Source organism: Penicillium canescens (genome assembly GCF_028828765.1).
Source record: "Penicillium canescens strain IBT 15451 chromosome Unknown utg000002l_segment0_segment0, whole genome shotgun sequence".
Taxonomy (NCBI): domain Eukaryota; kingdom Fungi; phylum Ascomycota; class Eurotiomycetes; order Eurotiales; family Aspergillaceae; genus Penicillium; species Penicillium canescens.
The window spans coordinates 4,678,620-4,691,289 of NW_026703964.1; the positions used below are offsets into that span (position 1 = coordinate 4,678,620).

The following is a 12,670-nucleotide window of genomic DNA, read 5'->3' on the forward strand; positions in this document are numbered from 1 at the left end:
GGTGGATGTGGACCACTGTGGTCCTGGTGAGGAGGATGCATTCTACGTGGCGGATATGGGGAGGTTTACCGCCAGCATATGCGCTGGAAGATGAATTTGGGCCGTATCAAGCCCTTCTATGGTATGTATTACTTCACCGGAACAATCGAGCCTTGCTAACAATATCTCCAGCTGTCAAGTGCAACCCGGACCCCGAGGTTCTGCGTCTCATGGCCCAGCTTGGAAACGGTTTCGACTGTGCCTCCAAGTCGGAGATCGATCTGGCCCTTCAGACGGGCATCGATCCTAGCCGCATCATCTATGCGCAGCCCTGCAAGACCAAGTCCTACTTGCGCTATGCCTCCGAGGTCGGCGTTAAGCAGATGACCTTTGACAATGCCGACGAGCTTTACAAGATCAAGGCCACCTTCCCCGATGCGGAGCTGTACCTGCGTATCCTGACCGATGACTCGACCAGCCTGTGCCGGTTGAGTATGAAGTTTGGAGCCTCCATGGATATGGCTCGTCCGCTGCTCGAACTGGCCTACCAGCTGGAACTCAAGGTCGTCGGAGTGAGCTTCCACGTCGGTTCCGGTGCGGAAGATCCCTCGGCATTCCTCAAGGCTGTCCAGGATGCGCGCGTGGTCTTTGACCAGGCCGCAGAAGTGGGCCACGAGCTCCACACCTTGGATGTTGGTGGTGGATTCTGCCAGGACAGCTTTGAGAAATTCGCGGGCATTCTAGGTGAAGCCGTGGACGCTTGCTTCCCGCCGCACATCCGTGTCATTGCCGAGCCTGGCCGTTACTATGTGGCCACCGCGTATACCCTGGCCGCCAATGTCATCGCGCGGCGAGACATTCCGGACCCCACGGACCCCTCGCGCGACGCATACATGTTGTACCTCAACGACGGTGTCTATGGCAACTTCTCGAACATCATCTTCGATCACCAGCACCCGATCGCCCAGGTCCTCACCTGCGCCTCAGAGCCCGGCACTCCGAACTCTGCGACCTCGGAGAAGATCACTTACTCCATCTGGGGCCCGACCTGTGACGGCATTGATGTCATCAGCGAGAAGATCGAGCTTCCTGGCCTGCTTAACACTGGTGACTGGCTCTATTTCGAGGATATGGGCGCCTACACCAAGTGCAGTGCTACTCGCTTCAACGGATTCTCCGACAACCATGAGGTGATTTACATCTCGAGCGAGAATGGCGCTTCGGCCCTGCTCAACTACTAGTTTGAATCTGTTTTTATTGTTGAACATTGTGCATTTTGTCGTTTTGCCTGAAAATATCTTTCGTTTTGAGACTTCACCCAGTGGGAAGAGTAATATAGTATCTCTCGTGCCTTCTGCAGCATATTTCACATCGCTCCCTTTGCTAGAATCTAAAATAGAATAAAGCTGCTTTTCGCATCACTTCTCAATGATCTCACCATTGCCCTGATGGTACTCTGCGCGGGGGTGTGAAGTAAGCTCAGGTAGCGGGAATCTTCTCTCCGTTTTGATGAAATAGACAGATGCGAAAGAAAGGGATCTACTAGTGAGAAAGAAAGAATCCATATACTTCCATCAGGACTCGAATTCCCGCCAAGTTGTCCAATACTGTAGTGGCACTGTCATGGCCCTCATCATACATACCTCCCCTCAGTTCTTGTTCTGTAGTGTCAAACAGAAAAGTACTTGTCAAAAATTTGAAATCTATCATGCTCTATCATTCGTAAGGTATCAGCAACCACATTACATCTATACAGGAAACCAGCTCCTCGTCTAAGCCAGACGCTCCACAGTCAACTCTATATCATCTCCTTCACTAGCCTGCACCAGGCCGCCAGCATCCAGCTTCTTCTTCCACTTGGCGGACTCGTATCGTGCTAAAATCAACGTAATGCGGCAAATGACAGTTTGGTCGGCACCCTCAGCAACAACAGTGGAAGGCGTGCAAGTCCAGCGTCCAAATGCCCAGTTGAGAATGTAGTATTGAACACCAGACTCCTCAGTCTTGGGCTTCGACGCAAGATCATCCGAAGTCTCAGCCGGCAAATCCTGCTTAGAACACCGAAGGATACCCTTAATGCGATAAACCTCGTCCCGCGGCACAGAAGAAAGGAACTGCTCAAGAGCAGTAACATCCACCGTCCTCCCCTCAGAAGCAGCCTTCAAACAAACAGAAAGCACCTCAACCTCGGACTGATGATCATGTTTATGTTCATGGTCATGCTCATCATGGTCATGATTCCCATCCTCAACACCCGTCAACCCCCTAAACAAAGCCCCATCAATACCCAGCAGAACATCCTTATCAACCCTCCCCTTAGCCGACTTAACCCAAGGCGTCTGAACCTCCAAATCACCCACCCGATCAAGACAAGCATCAAACCGCATCTCGGGCACATTCTCCCACTTATTGAAAATAATCAAATCCGTATACTTGGCCTGCAACTTCGCCGTAAACGACGTATCCTCATACCCCTCCCAATTCTCAACATCAATCACGCTAATCACTCCATCCAGGGCGAAATGTCCGCCCTCCTCGCGCGCGAGTCGGTTCACTTCCATCGCGAGAGTGGCAGGGAATGCGCTGCCGCTTGTTTCGATCACGATTCGGTCTGGTTTCACTTCGTTGCGGAGTTGGGTTAGGGCGTCGCCAAGTGAGCCCACCATGTTGCAACATATGCATCCGTTTAGCATTTCTTTCACGCCGCTTATGCTGCTTGTTGAGGCGAGTTGGCTGTCCACTGCCACATCGCCGAATTCGTTTTTTAGGAGGGCTAGGCGGTAGGTGCTTGGGAGTTGGGGGATTAGGTTGAGGAGGATTGTCTGGGTGTGTGTTAGCGGGTTGTGTCGCTGCAGATGGTGTCATTGACGATCTGATTGTCCACGTACTGTTTTGCCTGAACCTAGGAAGCCCGTGACGATTGTGATCGGAATCGCCATTTTGGTTTTGTCTGTTTCTCAGATGGGATGGTGGAATGAAGACTGTACAGTGAGGGGCATTGAGAAACTCCACTTTGCGCTATTATTCTGCCAGACAAAAAAAACCCGGCAGAAACACCGCTCTAAATACAGTATTCTCATTACTGTCAGCATTGCCAATAATCTCTAATTGCATCAGATTGTCTAATAAATAGTGCACGAGTCTATCGCTATACGACCTATATATCGCCGTCCGGTGCGACTTTATGCTACTATTCGAACCTAACTATCGTGGTTCAAAAGCGGTATAAAAAGCGGCATTCCTGGTCGGTATAGAAGATATCGATATCGCACCGGGCGGTGACTTCCTTTTCGCTCGCTGGCTAGTTAGGTTTTTTCTATTCGTTGCACACAAAGGTAAGGGCCTATCTGAAGCATTCGGTCATATTTATTCCGAACGTTATTTTGTTTAATGAACTTGATCCCGCCAACATTGCTTCAAAGATACATTCCCTCGTAGTAGGAAATTGCGAGTACGATTCGCTAGATCTTTCTCATAACAAGCTCGCGCCCTATGTGTTCATTTCATAATTCAGACTACACGACTAGTTGTAGATAGTAGCTTGCAACCCCGGAATGATCTCAAGGTCCTTAGGCTTGTAGGTATACTTTCCTTCAGTAGTAACCTTCACATCGCGGTTGCGGCGTTGCTGCTGTGTCTGTCGAACCTGAACCCACTGCTCGGTGGTTAGATGTTGACCCAGCTCAGTGAAAGCGTTAGTGGTCAAGCCAAGCCTCTGGAGAACGGGGCTGTTCTGGATTGGGTCCAGGACAATATGATTGTTGGGACTATGTCAATCAGCATTCAGTTCCACTTGTATATATACTGACAAGATTATCGTACCGAGCAAAATAGAGAACCCCCAGTCAGTCAATGTGAGCCTGATCTGAAGGAGGTGCATGTACACGGTGAACACTACTCTTGATCAACCCGCCTGTGAGAGCAGTCAGACTGTCACAAGTGTTGACTGTCAATGTGGCATTCTGAGGCTTGACATATTTCCATTGGCCCTCAGAATTGAGAATCTGGAGACCTGAAACTGGCTGGCGGAAGAGAAGGGTTACAGTCCCAAGATCTGTATGGCCCGGGCTATATAGTTCGCCCACTTTCTTGTCTGCAAATTGTTCTTGGTCAGCCCTATGGTCATTGTGACGACGAGCTGTTAGATACATACTCTCTTCTACGCTGCGGGCTGCATAGTGCATGTAACGTAGGTGATCCTCGCCCTTGACATCATATTGATGGTCGCGCACGAGCTGATCTTCATCAGGAAGCTCGAGTAGAATTGCGAAGAGGCGGAGAAGCTTCTCTACAACTTCGGTGTGGCATTTCTATGACCGGATTAGTTAAAGAGCATTTATGAAGACTAAATGAGTAGGCTTACCCGGCTAAAGGCCTCAATTTCTTCGATATTTTCAGCAAGGACGGGAGGCTGCTGTCGCTGGTGGTGACCATCAAACTTTGGAATATTGTATACCTGCACATTGTCTTTGATACCATTTCCGAGGCTGATTGAAGACATATTAGTTAACGGACCAATTAATCCACACCGACAACCATACATTCTGTGTCCAGCTGGTCTGTATCCATTGTATTCGCCTCTCGCGAGGTCTTCGGCATTGTGAAACTTCAGCTTTTCCTCAAGTGGAAGGGCATAAAATTCGCGTCCAAAAGCAAACTGGCGATCCACCTCTTCCTGGCTGATGCCGAAATTCTTCACGTAGAAGAACCCTATATAGAGACAATGGGTTAGCAATCCCACAAACTACAGATACAGACAAAGACGACTGGATCCAGCAACATGGGGCTCATGCAAACCGTATCCATGAAATCTATTTTAGGTCTACTATTAACTCACCAACATTTCGAACTGCATGGTCCAGTTGCTTCACGAGCTTTTCCTTTCCTCCTGGTTGCTCATAAAGTTCCAAATCGAGGGTGATGAGCTCTGCGTAATCAACTAATACCAATGGTCATATTAGCAAACGAAAACAATCATACTGTACAATGACTGACGATCTTCCTTGGTCTCTGGGACATGGTTGTAGTTTTCGATATATTTTCCCGGCATTTTGCAGATATTGTGAATCTTTGAGGGACGAACTGGCTTTCTGTAACCTGAGCTACCTAGTACCACAGGCCCTCTCCGGGAAAGAAGCAAGTATATAAGCCCCTTTCGCTATTTACTCCGAAGTATACCCCGCATCGAATGTCCAGATAGGTCAGACTGCAGAAAATCACGTCATGGACTTGCTTGATGAGACGAAGATAACGGCTAATTTCCGGAATCAAGGATTCGCACGCCATTATGCATAAACATTGCGTCCGGCTTTTATTCCAACAATGGTGTCGGCCGATCCCAACTTGTTCTTAGAGCTGCTGATACAAGTTTCACTGGCCCTTAAAACTTCCGAGATGGCTGATGGTGAAAGCGGATAGATAAATGTGCTAATATGGCCGCGGTTGCCTTTTCTCTCTTTTCCTACACCGCGAGGCTAGTATGTTATAATACTCCAAAAGCCATTATCACGTATAAGTAATGACAATCCTCTCTTTAGGGCTTGAATTTTACAAACATACGGCGTGAGTAAAGACCGTGTTCAGGCTTTACCATGTCCGACCTGAAGCCTAAGCCTGGCAGGTTATCCTTGTTGGGACTTGTCAAAGAGGTATTCAATTGGTACCCATCCCATTATCCAGTTGAAGAGCGGAAGTATGTCAAATCGAACTATGAATATCTTTACGTTGTGCTAATGAGTTTAGATTACTCTTTAAATTGGACTTGTCAATCCTTGTGTTTGCCTGTCTATGCTGTAAGTAAAACCACTGCAATGAACATTTGGATTTGCTAATGAACGAGATAGTTTTTGTCAAGTATTTGGGTTAGTCTTCGTCGTTTTCTTTGTTATTCTACATAGCCTCAGACTTGATACTAACAATCGCTATAGACCAAACAAACATCAACAATGCCTACGTCAGTGGTCTGAAAGAAGACTTTGATCTTTACGGCAATGAACTTAATTACTTCAATATCTGCTACTTTACATCATATGTTGTTTTTCAAATACCTGGTCTACTCCTGATGTCGCGCCCGAAACTGTGAGTTAGAAACCCCTCCGACCTATGTACAAAGCCCACTAACAAGGAATGTAGAGCTCGCTGGCTACTCCCCACACTTGAGGTTCTGTGGGGTATATGTACGTTCGCTCAGAGCCGTGTGACAAATGTCAACCAATTGTACGCGCTTCGTGTTTTAGTAGGCATGCTTGAGGCGCCTGTATTTGCTGGAACCCACTTCGTCCTCGGTATATATACCTTCATTTTTCCTCCACAGCAGCATATGAATATATATACTAATCAGAGTATGTTGAGTAGGTTCCTGGTACTCTGGTCCGGAACTGTTCAAGCGAGCAGGAACTTGGTTCATAATGAACCCCGCAGGATCAGCAATTAGCGGTTATCTACAAGCAGCGGCATACACCAATCTCTCGGGTGTTAGCGGTATGCCCGGTTGGAGATGGCTGTTCATCATCGATGGTGTTTTCACCATACCTGTGGCCTTACTCGGTTTCCTTATTTTCCCTGGCATTCCTGGTTCACCAAAGCCTTTCTATTTGACAGACAGAGATATCGTCCTGGCGAAGGAGAGAACAGAAAGGGCCAAGATTCGAAGGCCTGGAAAGATGAGTCTTGATGTTTTCAAGAGGACTTTCAAGCGATGGCATATTTGGCTCTTTGTCGGCTGTTACATGTAAGTTTCTAGGTTCGTATTAGTGTTTGAAATTTCGCTAATGATATTTCCAGTTGCATGATAATTTCTGGGTATCCAGCTGGCTACATGAGTCTATGGCTCAAAGCGGAGGGTTACACTGTCAAGCAAATCAATCAGCTTCCGACTGTTACTTATGGAGTTCAGATTGTTGTGTCTTGGCTAGGGACTACATTAGCAGCGATTTATCCGGAGTGGATCATCTTCACGATTGCCTCCGCATTCTGTTTGTTTTCGACAATCGTCATGATAATTTGGAACGTGCCTACCGGGCTAAAGTCAGTCAATTCCGGTTCTGCATTTCCTGGTGAGCTCTTTGCTGACGTCTTCAGATTCATTGCATGGTACTTCCTAGGGGCTGCTGGATGTCTGAGTCCCATTTTGTATTCAACTATCAATACAATTGTCAAGGACGACTCCGAGGAACGAGCACTGATCATGGTGTGTAATCATTCTGCAACCAGGCATTGAATAAGAACCGACACTGACCACATTATCTTGTATAACAGGGCGCTATGATGTCGGTGGGCTATTCGTTCAACATTTGGGTTCCGCTATTAGCATTCCCAACTGCTGGCCCGAATGGTGCACCAAGATGGCGACATGGATGGCCGGTGTCCTTCGTCTTCTATTTCCTTTTGTGGGCTGGGTTTGTTGTCGCTATTGTTATATATCGAAGGTAAGATATTTTGTTCGTAAATTGGACTGGGACTAACGTGAAACTATAGAGAGCAAAAGAAGGAAAACTCGGAATTTTCTCAAGATAGTAGTGATGAGGAAAGGGAGACAGTCGTGGTCAATACGGTTCCAACGCGGAAAACTTAACTCATACCACTTCAATGAAATCTACGTTTACGTGACTTCTAAGTAGGAAATCCACTAGACTGCTGCATATATTATAAATTCTGTTTATCTGTCACCGGATGCAAGCGCTAAAATCTCATGAGACTCCAACGAGCAATCATTATGCATGGTAGAATGACTTCGGGACCTAGATAACTTATAGAGTATCTTCCTGTCATATGTTCAATGAATGTTGTAGATCCTATTCGTATGCCTTTGCGAGGAACTCAGACCCTTGGAATAGCCATCGGTAGTATCTCTCTATAAGTGAAGGATACGATAATCCGGACCAGTCTCATAATCTGTCTAGATTGTGCGTGGATATGGTAATCGTTGTATTCCTAAACGCTTTGTGAGATCTAACCATATACTGGAATGGAAAGAAAGAGGATCCTGTCCCCTACAATATGAAGTAAATGGTGTAAAGAGCCACATAGTCCAATAGGCCGCAAATGAACTGGCTCGAACTTCTCCAGTCAATGGAGTGTTGAATTCTGCAATGCCAAAAATGTATGCCACAAAGCTCTAGTTTGTCTTTCGCGGTCGCGTAGTACTCATGTGTGTCTCTCGTAGGAAGTCACAGACCCGCTCGTTGTCCATGGTGTCGATGCGTTCCTGCTCCTCGGATGTCAAGGTAAGCTCTGTAGATGACCATCTAGTGTCAATATTCACTCATATTCTATCTGGTTGGATGCACATGCGAACCTTCTGATGTCTCCTCATTGCCCTTCTTTCCGTTCGTGAGAGCCTGAATCTGCTCACCCACGGTTTGCAAGGCCTCTTGTGCGCGAGGGAGGGCATCATCCATCATAACCTCCTTCATAGTGGAAATATTTTCGGAAATGACAATACTCGCTGAGTTTCCAAACTGTGAAATTTGACTTCCAGCAGTTATGGAGCTAGCCTGATGTTTCATGCCTGCAGAAACATCATGCTCGGATTGTTGGACGGCAGTGTCAGTCTCAGCCTGGGCTTCAATTCTTTGCTCGCGCGAGGCCATGGAATTAGAATGCGAAGAGAAAGAATCGCTAGCAGAGGCAATGGTGAAGTATCGCGGATGTTTAGAGTTGGGGTACTTCGAGGATTTCGGGAGAGACGGGTACAGAATGGTAGGGCTGAGCCTGACGTAGGGCTGATTTGGCAAATTGCGACCTGGACCGTACCTCTGAGGGGCTATGACATTAGCAAGTGGAGATGTCGACAGCTATCACAGCAGGCAGCAGGCATTTGGAGTGATTTCCGGCCATGTTTCGCTGGTTGTCCACGTCGGCCAAGATGTTGAGGTTTGTTACTTGCTCGTCCCTGGAGATGACGTCGTTGGGTTCCACTTGCGAACGAAGTTGGTGATGCTTGCCCGGCGATTGACGAACGAAAGGAATATTTTTCTTAGCGGGGTTGGATCCTCGGACAATATGCGTCGGAGTCTTGCTTTTCATCGGCTTTGCTTGTTTCTGAGTTCCCTGTAAGAGGCGTGGGAGGAAATCAGAACTCTGTGGCAGCTCCACTTTTAAACATGTACATCGGGATTCCCGATCTTAGTCCTTTTTTATTCAGCTCTAAGGACAGTATATATCTTCAAATATATAGTCTCCACAGCTACACGCCTTGATGCAAGTATATTGTTGGTCTCACTCTACTTTAGTTTCTCTTTTTCTTTTCGACTTGGGTCTATGGATGAACGGCTGAGGTTCAAATTCATTTACATAGGTTTGAAGATTCTAAATTCCGTTTGGACACTGAAAATATTCCATGGACCAAATATGCATATGTGTCACTTAGTCTAGGAAACTAAATCACAAGTTGAAATGCGTTTGCTTCAGCTTCCCCGTTTCCTCATCAAGGCCAGCAGGTACCAAAGAAGATAAGTCATCGAATCCTCAAGTCCAGCCTATGAAATACGTTAGATTATTCCAAATATTTTTTTTAGGTTATTAGTTAGCATTTAGTTGTATCAAGGTGCGTTCACAATGAAGTAAATCCAATGTCGGGGGCAACAGTGCTTTTGCCCCCACTAAGTATAAGAGGTGAAGCAGTCTACTCTCCAGTTGTCTCTGGATTTCTTGCGATCCAGCCCATTATTTATCAATCAAAACATCCACGTTCGCGCAAATCCCCTTCATTCAGTTTTTTTTTCTTTAAAAAATCAAAATGCGCTCTCGGTCCCCCAGCATGTCTCGCTCCGCAAAGGACCTCCAACTTAGCAGTGATGCCGAGTCCGATCACCCAGACCACAACACTGAGGACCACTCGAAAGTAACTAACCGTGGGGCGCCGGCACGTCACAGTCGTCGCCAACGATCTGAGGTAAGGGCTCATCTATACACCGGTGCAAACCGACGAGAACCCCCGAACTAAGCCCGAACTACCCAGTATCGGTCTTGGAACCGGTCTAGCAACATCCAACACACTTCAACTACCGGTTCAAAGGGTCGCTCGACTTCCAGGCATTGATTTGTCCTGATATATGAAGATATTGGTGTATCTAATTTCAACTAGTGTATGGATATTGCAAGACAGTCGATTGTTTGTGCATCTATATTCCTAGAGGTCTCATATTAGCGGAGATGATATTCGAGGTTCTGTAGAAGCTGAAGGGCCATGGGAGAGAAAGAGAAGGAAGAGGAGAGGGAGAAGGGAGAGGAACTATACCATTCACACGAAGGAGACCATGCCCAAGAAATCTCGATACGCATTGGGTATTTACTCTCAATATTCGTCAATAGTAGATCAGAATTTATGTACGCAGCAGTTTCTACTATTATATCGGTAAAGGAGTGATGTTTTAGATATATAAGTCGCGGCGAGTTCGCCACAATTATTCGTAGATGATTGAAGCCAAAAATAGAACTAAAGAAACTAAAAGTGACAGGACTAGAAATATCCAACGCTTCGTCAGGCATTTCAACGGGGCTTGAGCTGACGGTTTGCCTTGATATATGCTCCAGCTATGTGCACTGAGGAATATTGACTTCTGAACTATATACTAGGTCAAGTTTCTCACAAATTTCAAGCATATCAGAAGAAACAAAGTACTCACGGCAGTGGTAAGGGTTGTTCTGCTCCATAAACCAACATCCCCTGGAGTTCTTGTACCGGTTTCTTTGGCAATTTGTCAGTTGAGGTCCTTATATTATCTTTTTGAAATACTTACTGGTACATGCACACAGGCTGGACCTTGACTCCGACTTTTGACTCTCCAATTATCTCACTCGATAGGTACTTAAGACGAGTATTTGGACAGGTATTCTGAGTGGAATCTCAATCAATATCTCATTTAATAATTACCTGGACTACTTCTCATATATCCAGGTCAATGGGCTTCTAGACGAGCATTTTAACGAGGCCACAAGCGTGTATTCTGATAGATCTTATCATCTGGGTCCCGAATCGAAGACGTAGCCCATCATCGATGATGTCGTGTACAACTAGGTTTGATGCAATAAGAGATTGTTTTACTGCTTTCTTGGCCTAGATCACGCTCTAATATCAACTACATTTTCTAAAAAGTATGTGTTCTCGTTTCAAGTTTCCTCAAAATTCAGTAAATTTACCGATCATCTAAATATTTGAAGGATTTCGGAATATGTGTAGCATGAAAAGGAGCTCATGCCTAGTTTACTACGCCAGTGGAGTGCTCGGGCATAATTTGGGGGAAGGGGTTCACACAGACAGTTAGGGACAATATACAGCTGTAAATAAGGCTGCACGAGTATAAATTCGAAAGTCGGTGTGAAACGACCCTTTTAGGACCGGTTTCTTCACGATCAAATCCCGTTGGTCTGATTATCGGCCGGGCTTTGTAATACTCGGTGGCTCCACCGAGGGGCAAGGCGGGGAGCGATTGTTTTGGTGTTTATATCTGTGTTCTTCCCCCATCAATTACTTCTCATTACTTCTGAAGTTCTTGTCCAAATTATACGATGGCATCCAAGCAGTATACGCTTTACGACCTCCCCAGCAAGGCTCCGTGCAGCACTTGGTCACCGAACCCTTGGAAAAGTGAGTCATGGGTCCATTTTTGGTATACCATAATATTCCATGCTGACTATATGTTTAGCACGACTTCTGTTCAATCTCAAAGGGCTTGATTACCGAACTGAATGGGTAAGTTGTCTAGGGATACCCAACAAAGCCCTGTAATTGATGGACAAATCCACAAAGGTCGAATATCCAGATATCAAGCCGACGCTAGAAAACAAGTGAGTTCAAACTTTGAAAAAGTGATAAAAGCTATTGAAAACACAAAAGTAATCTAACATCTATGTAGAGTTCCTGCCAATACGGAAGGTGTCGCGTACTCAATTCCCACCATTGAAAGTCCAGATGGAACATGTGTGATGGACTCGCGCAAGATCGCAGACTACATCGAGAAGGAACATCCTCAGCCCTCAATGCATCTAGATTCAAGCTACTTGCCTAAGGTTGAAGAATTATGGTCGGCCTATATGAGGTAAGAATTGATCAGATCCTGACCATGATCTCCTCCCAACCCAAGAGCCCAGCGCGATCCAGACCGTCCATCTAACTATTCCTCTTTCCTCCCCCAGAGCCATTTGCCCTATATTTTTGGCTTGGGTCCCTAGGGATATACTCAACGACGCGAGTCTTGAGTTCTGGTATACAACCCGTGAGAAGTTCTTCGGGATGCCAGTTGATCAGCTGGAGAAGACGAAAGGAGGAGTTCTGGCATGGAATGAGGCTGAGCCAGCACTTCGCGGGGCAACAGCGCTGTTGAAGGAGAATCAAGGCCCCTTTTTCTTGGGAGAAACTGTCAGCTACGCTGATCTTGTTTGGGCCAGTGTTCTTATTTTCAGTAAGCGTCTCGGACCGGGCTTTTTTGAAGAGGCTTTGAAGAGAAGTGGGGATGCTCAGGTTCACTTGGACCTGCTAGAGGCACTTCGCCCTGTGTCCGAGCGAGATGGTTATTGATTGTGGTGAATAGAATGTTGGTCGCTATTTAAGCAAGCGAAGCTATTTCGCGAGACTGGAGTTGAAAACTGCTAGGTCCGAGGAGACACACAATCCCAGCAAGGATGTCACTATCAAGATTTTGTATACATCTCAATTTTGTTGTCTATTTCCAGAAAAAAAGAAGTAACA

The 12,670-nt window shown here is 46.3% G+C and overlaps 7 protein-coding genes across 7 annotated transcripts; 4 read left to right on the top strand and 3 right to left on the bottom strand.

The window, feature by feature from the left end:
- Positions 1–78: 78 nt before the first annotated feature.
- On the top strand, positions 79–1,220 carry N7446_002999 (type III PLP-dependent enzyme; the record flags this gene model as incomplete). The annotated part of the gene is made up of 2 exons (XM_058511748.1): positions 79–121; positions 172–1,220. The coding sequence occupies 2 exons, from the start codon at positions 79–81 to the stop codon at positions 1,218–1,220; spliced, it is 1,092 nt and encodes a 363-aa protein (XP_058377284.1).
- A 531-nt stretch (positions 1,221–1,751) lies between these two features.
- Positions 1,752–2,918, bottom strand: N7446_003000 (GTP-binding protein; the record flags this gene model as incomplete). The annotated part of the gene is made up of 2 exons (XM_058511749.1): positions 1,752–2,801; positions 2,868–2,918. 2 exons carry the CDS (start codon positions 2,916–2,918, stop codon positions 1,752–1,754), a joined length of 1,101 nt encoding a protein of 366 aa, XP_058377285.1.
- A 584-nt stretch (positions 2,919–3,502) lies between these two features.
- Positions 3,503–5,029, bottom strand: N7446_003001 (uncharacterized protein; the record flags this gene model as incomplete). The annotated part of the gene is given in 8 exon segments (XM_058511750.1): positions 3,503–3,746; positions 3,789–3,844; positions 3,864–4,072; positions 4,133–4,289; positions 4,343–4,466; positions 4,521–4,689; positions 4,817–4,918; positions 4,975–5,029. 8 exon segments carry the CDS (start codon positions 5,027–5,029, stop codon positions 3,503–3,505), a joined length of 1,116 nt encoding a protein of 371 aa, XP_058377286.1.
- Positions 5,030–5,570: 541 nt separating this feature from the next.
- N7446_003002 (uncharacterized protein) lies at positions 5,571–7,552 on the top strand (the record flags this gene model as incomplete). Its single annotated transcript, XM_058511751.1, has 9 exons — positions 5,571–5,671; positions 5,722–5,771; positions 5,823–5,840; positions 5,907–6,057; positions 6,112–6,263; positions 6,334–6,709; positions 6,763–7,168; positions 7,237–7,406; positions 7,456–7,552. 9 exons carry the CDS (start codon positions 5,571–5,573, stop codon positions 7,550–7,552), a joined length of 1,521 nt encoding a protein of 506 aa, XP_058377287.1.
- A 543-nt stretch (positions 7,553–8,095) lies between these two features.
- On the bottom strand, positions 8,096–9,006 carry N7446_003003 (uncharacterized protein; the record flags this gene model as incomplete). Its single annotated transcript, XM_058511752.1, has 3 exons — positions 8,096–8,211; positions 8,276–8,735; positions 8,782–9,006. 3 exons carry the CDS (start codon positions 9,004–9,006, stop codon positions 8,096–8,098), a joined length of 801 nt encoding a protein of 266 aa, XP_058377288.1.
- A 733-nt stretch (positions 9,007–9,739) lies between these two features.
- On the top strand, positions 9,740–9,925 carry N7446_003004 (uncharacterized protein; the record flags this gene model as incomplete). Its single annotated transcript, XM_058511753.1, has 1 exon — positions 9,740–9,925. The coding sequence occupies one exon, from the start codon at positions 9,740–9,742 to the stop codon at positions 9,923–9,925; it is 186 nt and encodes a 61-aa protein (XP_058377289.1).
- Positions 9,926–11,452: 1,527 nt separating this feature from the next.
- On the top strand, positions 11,453–12,659 carry N7446_003005 (glutathione S-transferase family protein). The gene is made up of 5 exons (XM_058511754.1): positions 11,453–11,569; positions 11,628–11,674; positions 11,732–11,769; positions 11,838–12,020; positions 12,118–12,659. The coding sequence occupies exons 1-5, from the start codon at positions 11,491–11,493 to the stop codon at positions 12,497–12,499; spliced, it is 729 nt and encodes a 242-aa protein (XP_058377290.1). The 5' UTR covers positions 11,453–11,490; the 3' UTR covers positions 12,500–12,659.
- Positions 12,660–12,670: the final 11 nt, after the last annotated feature.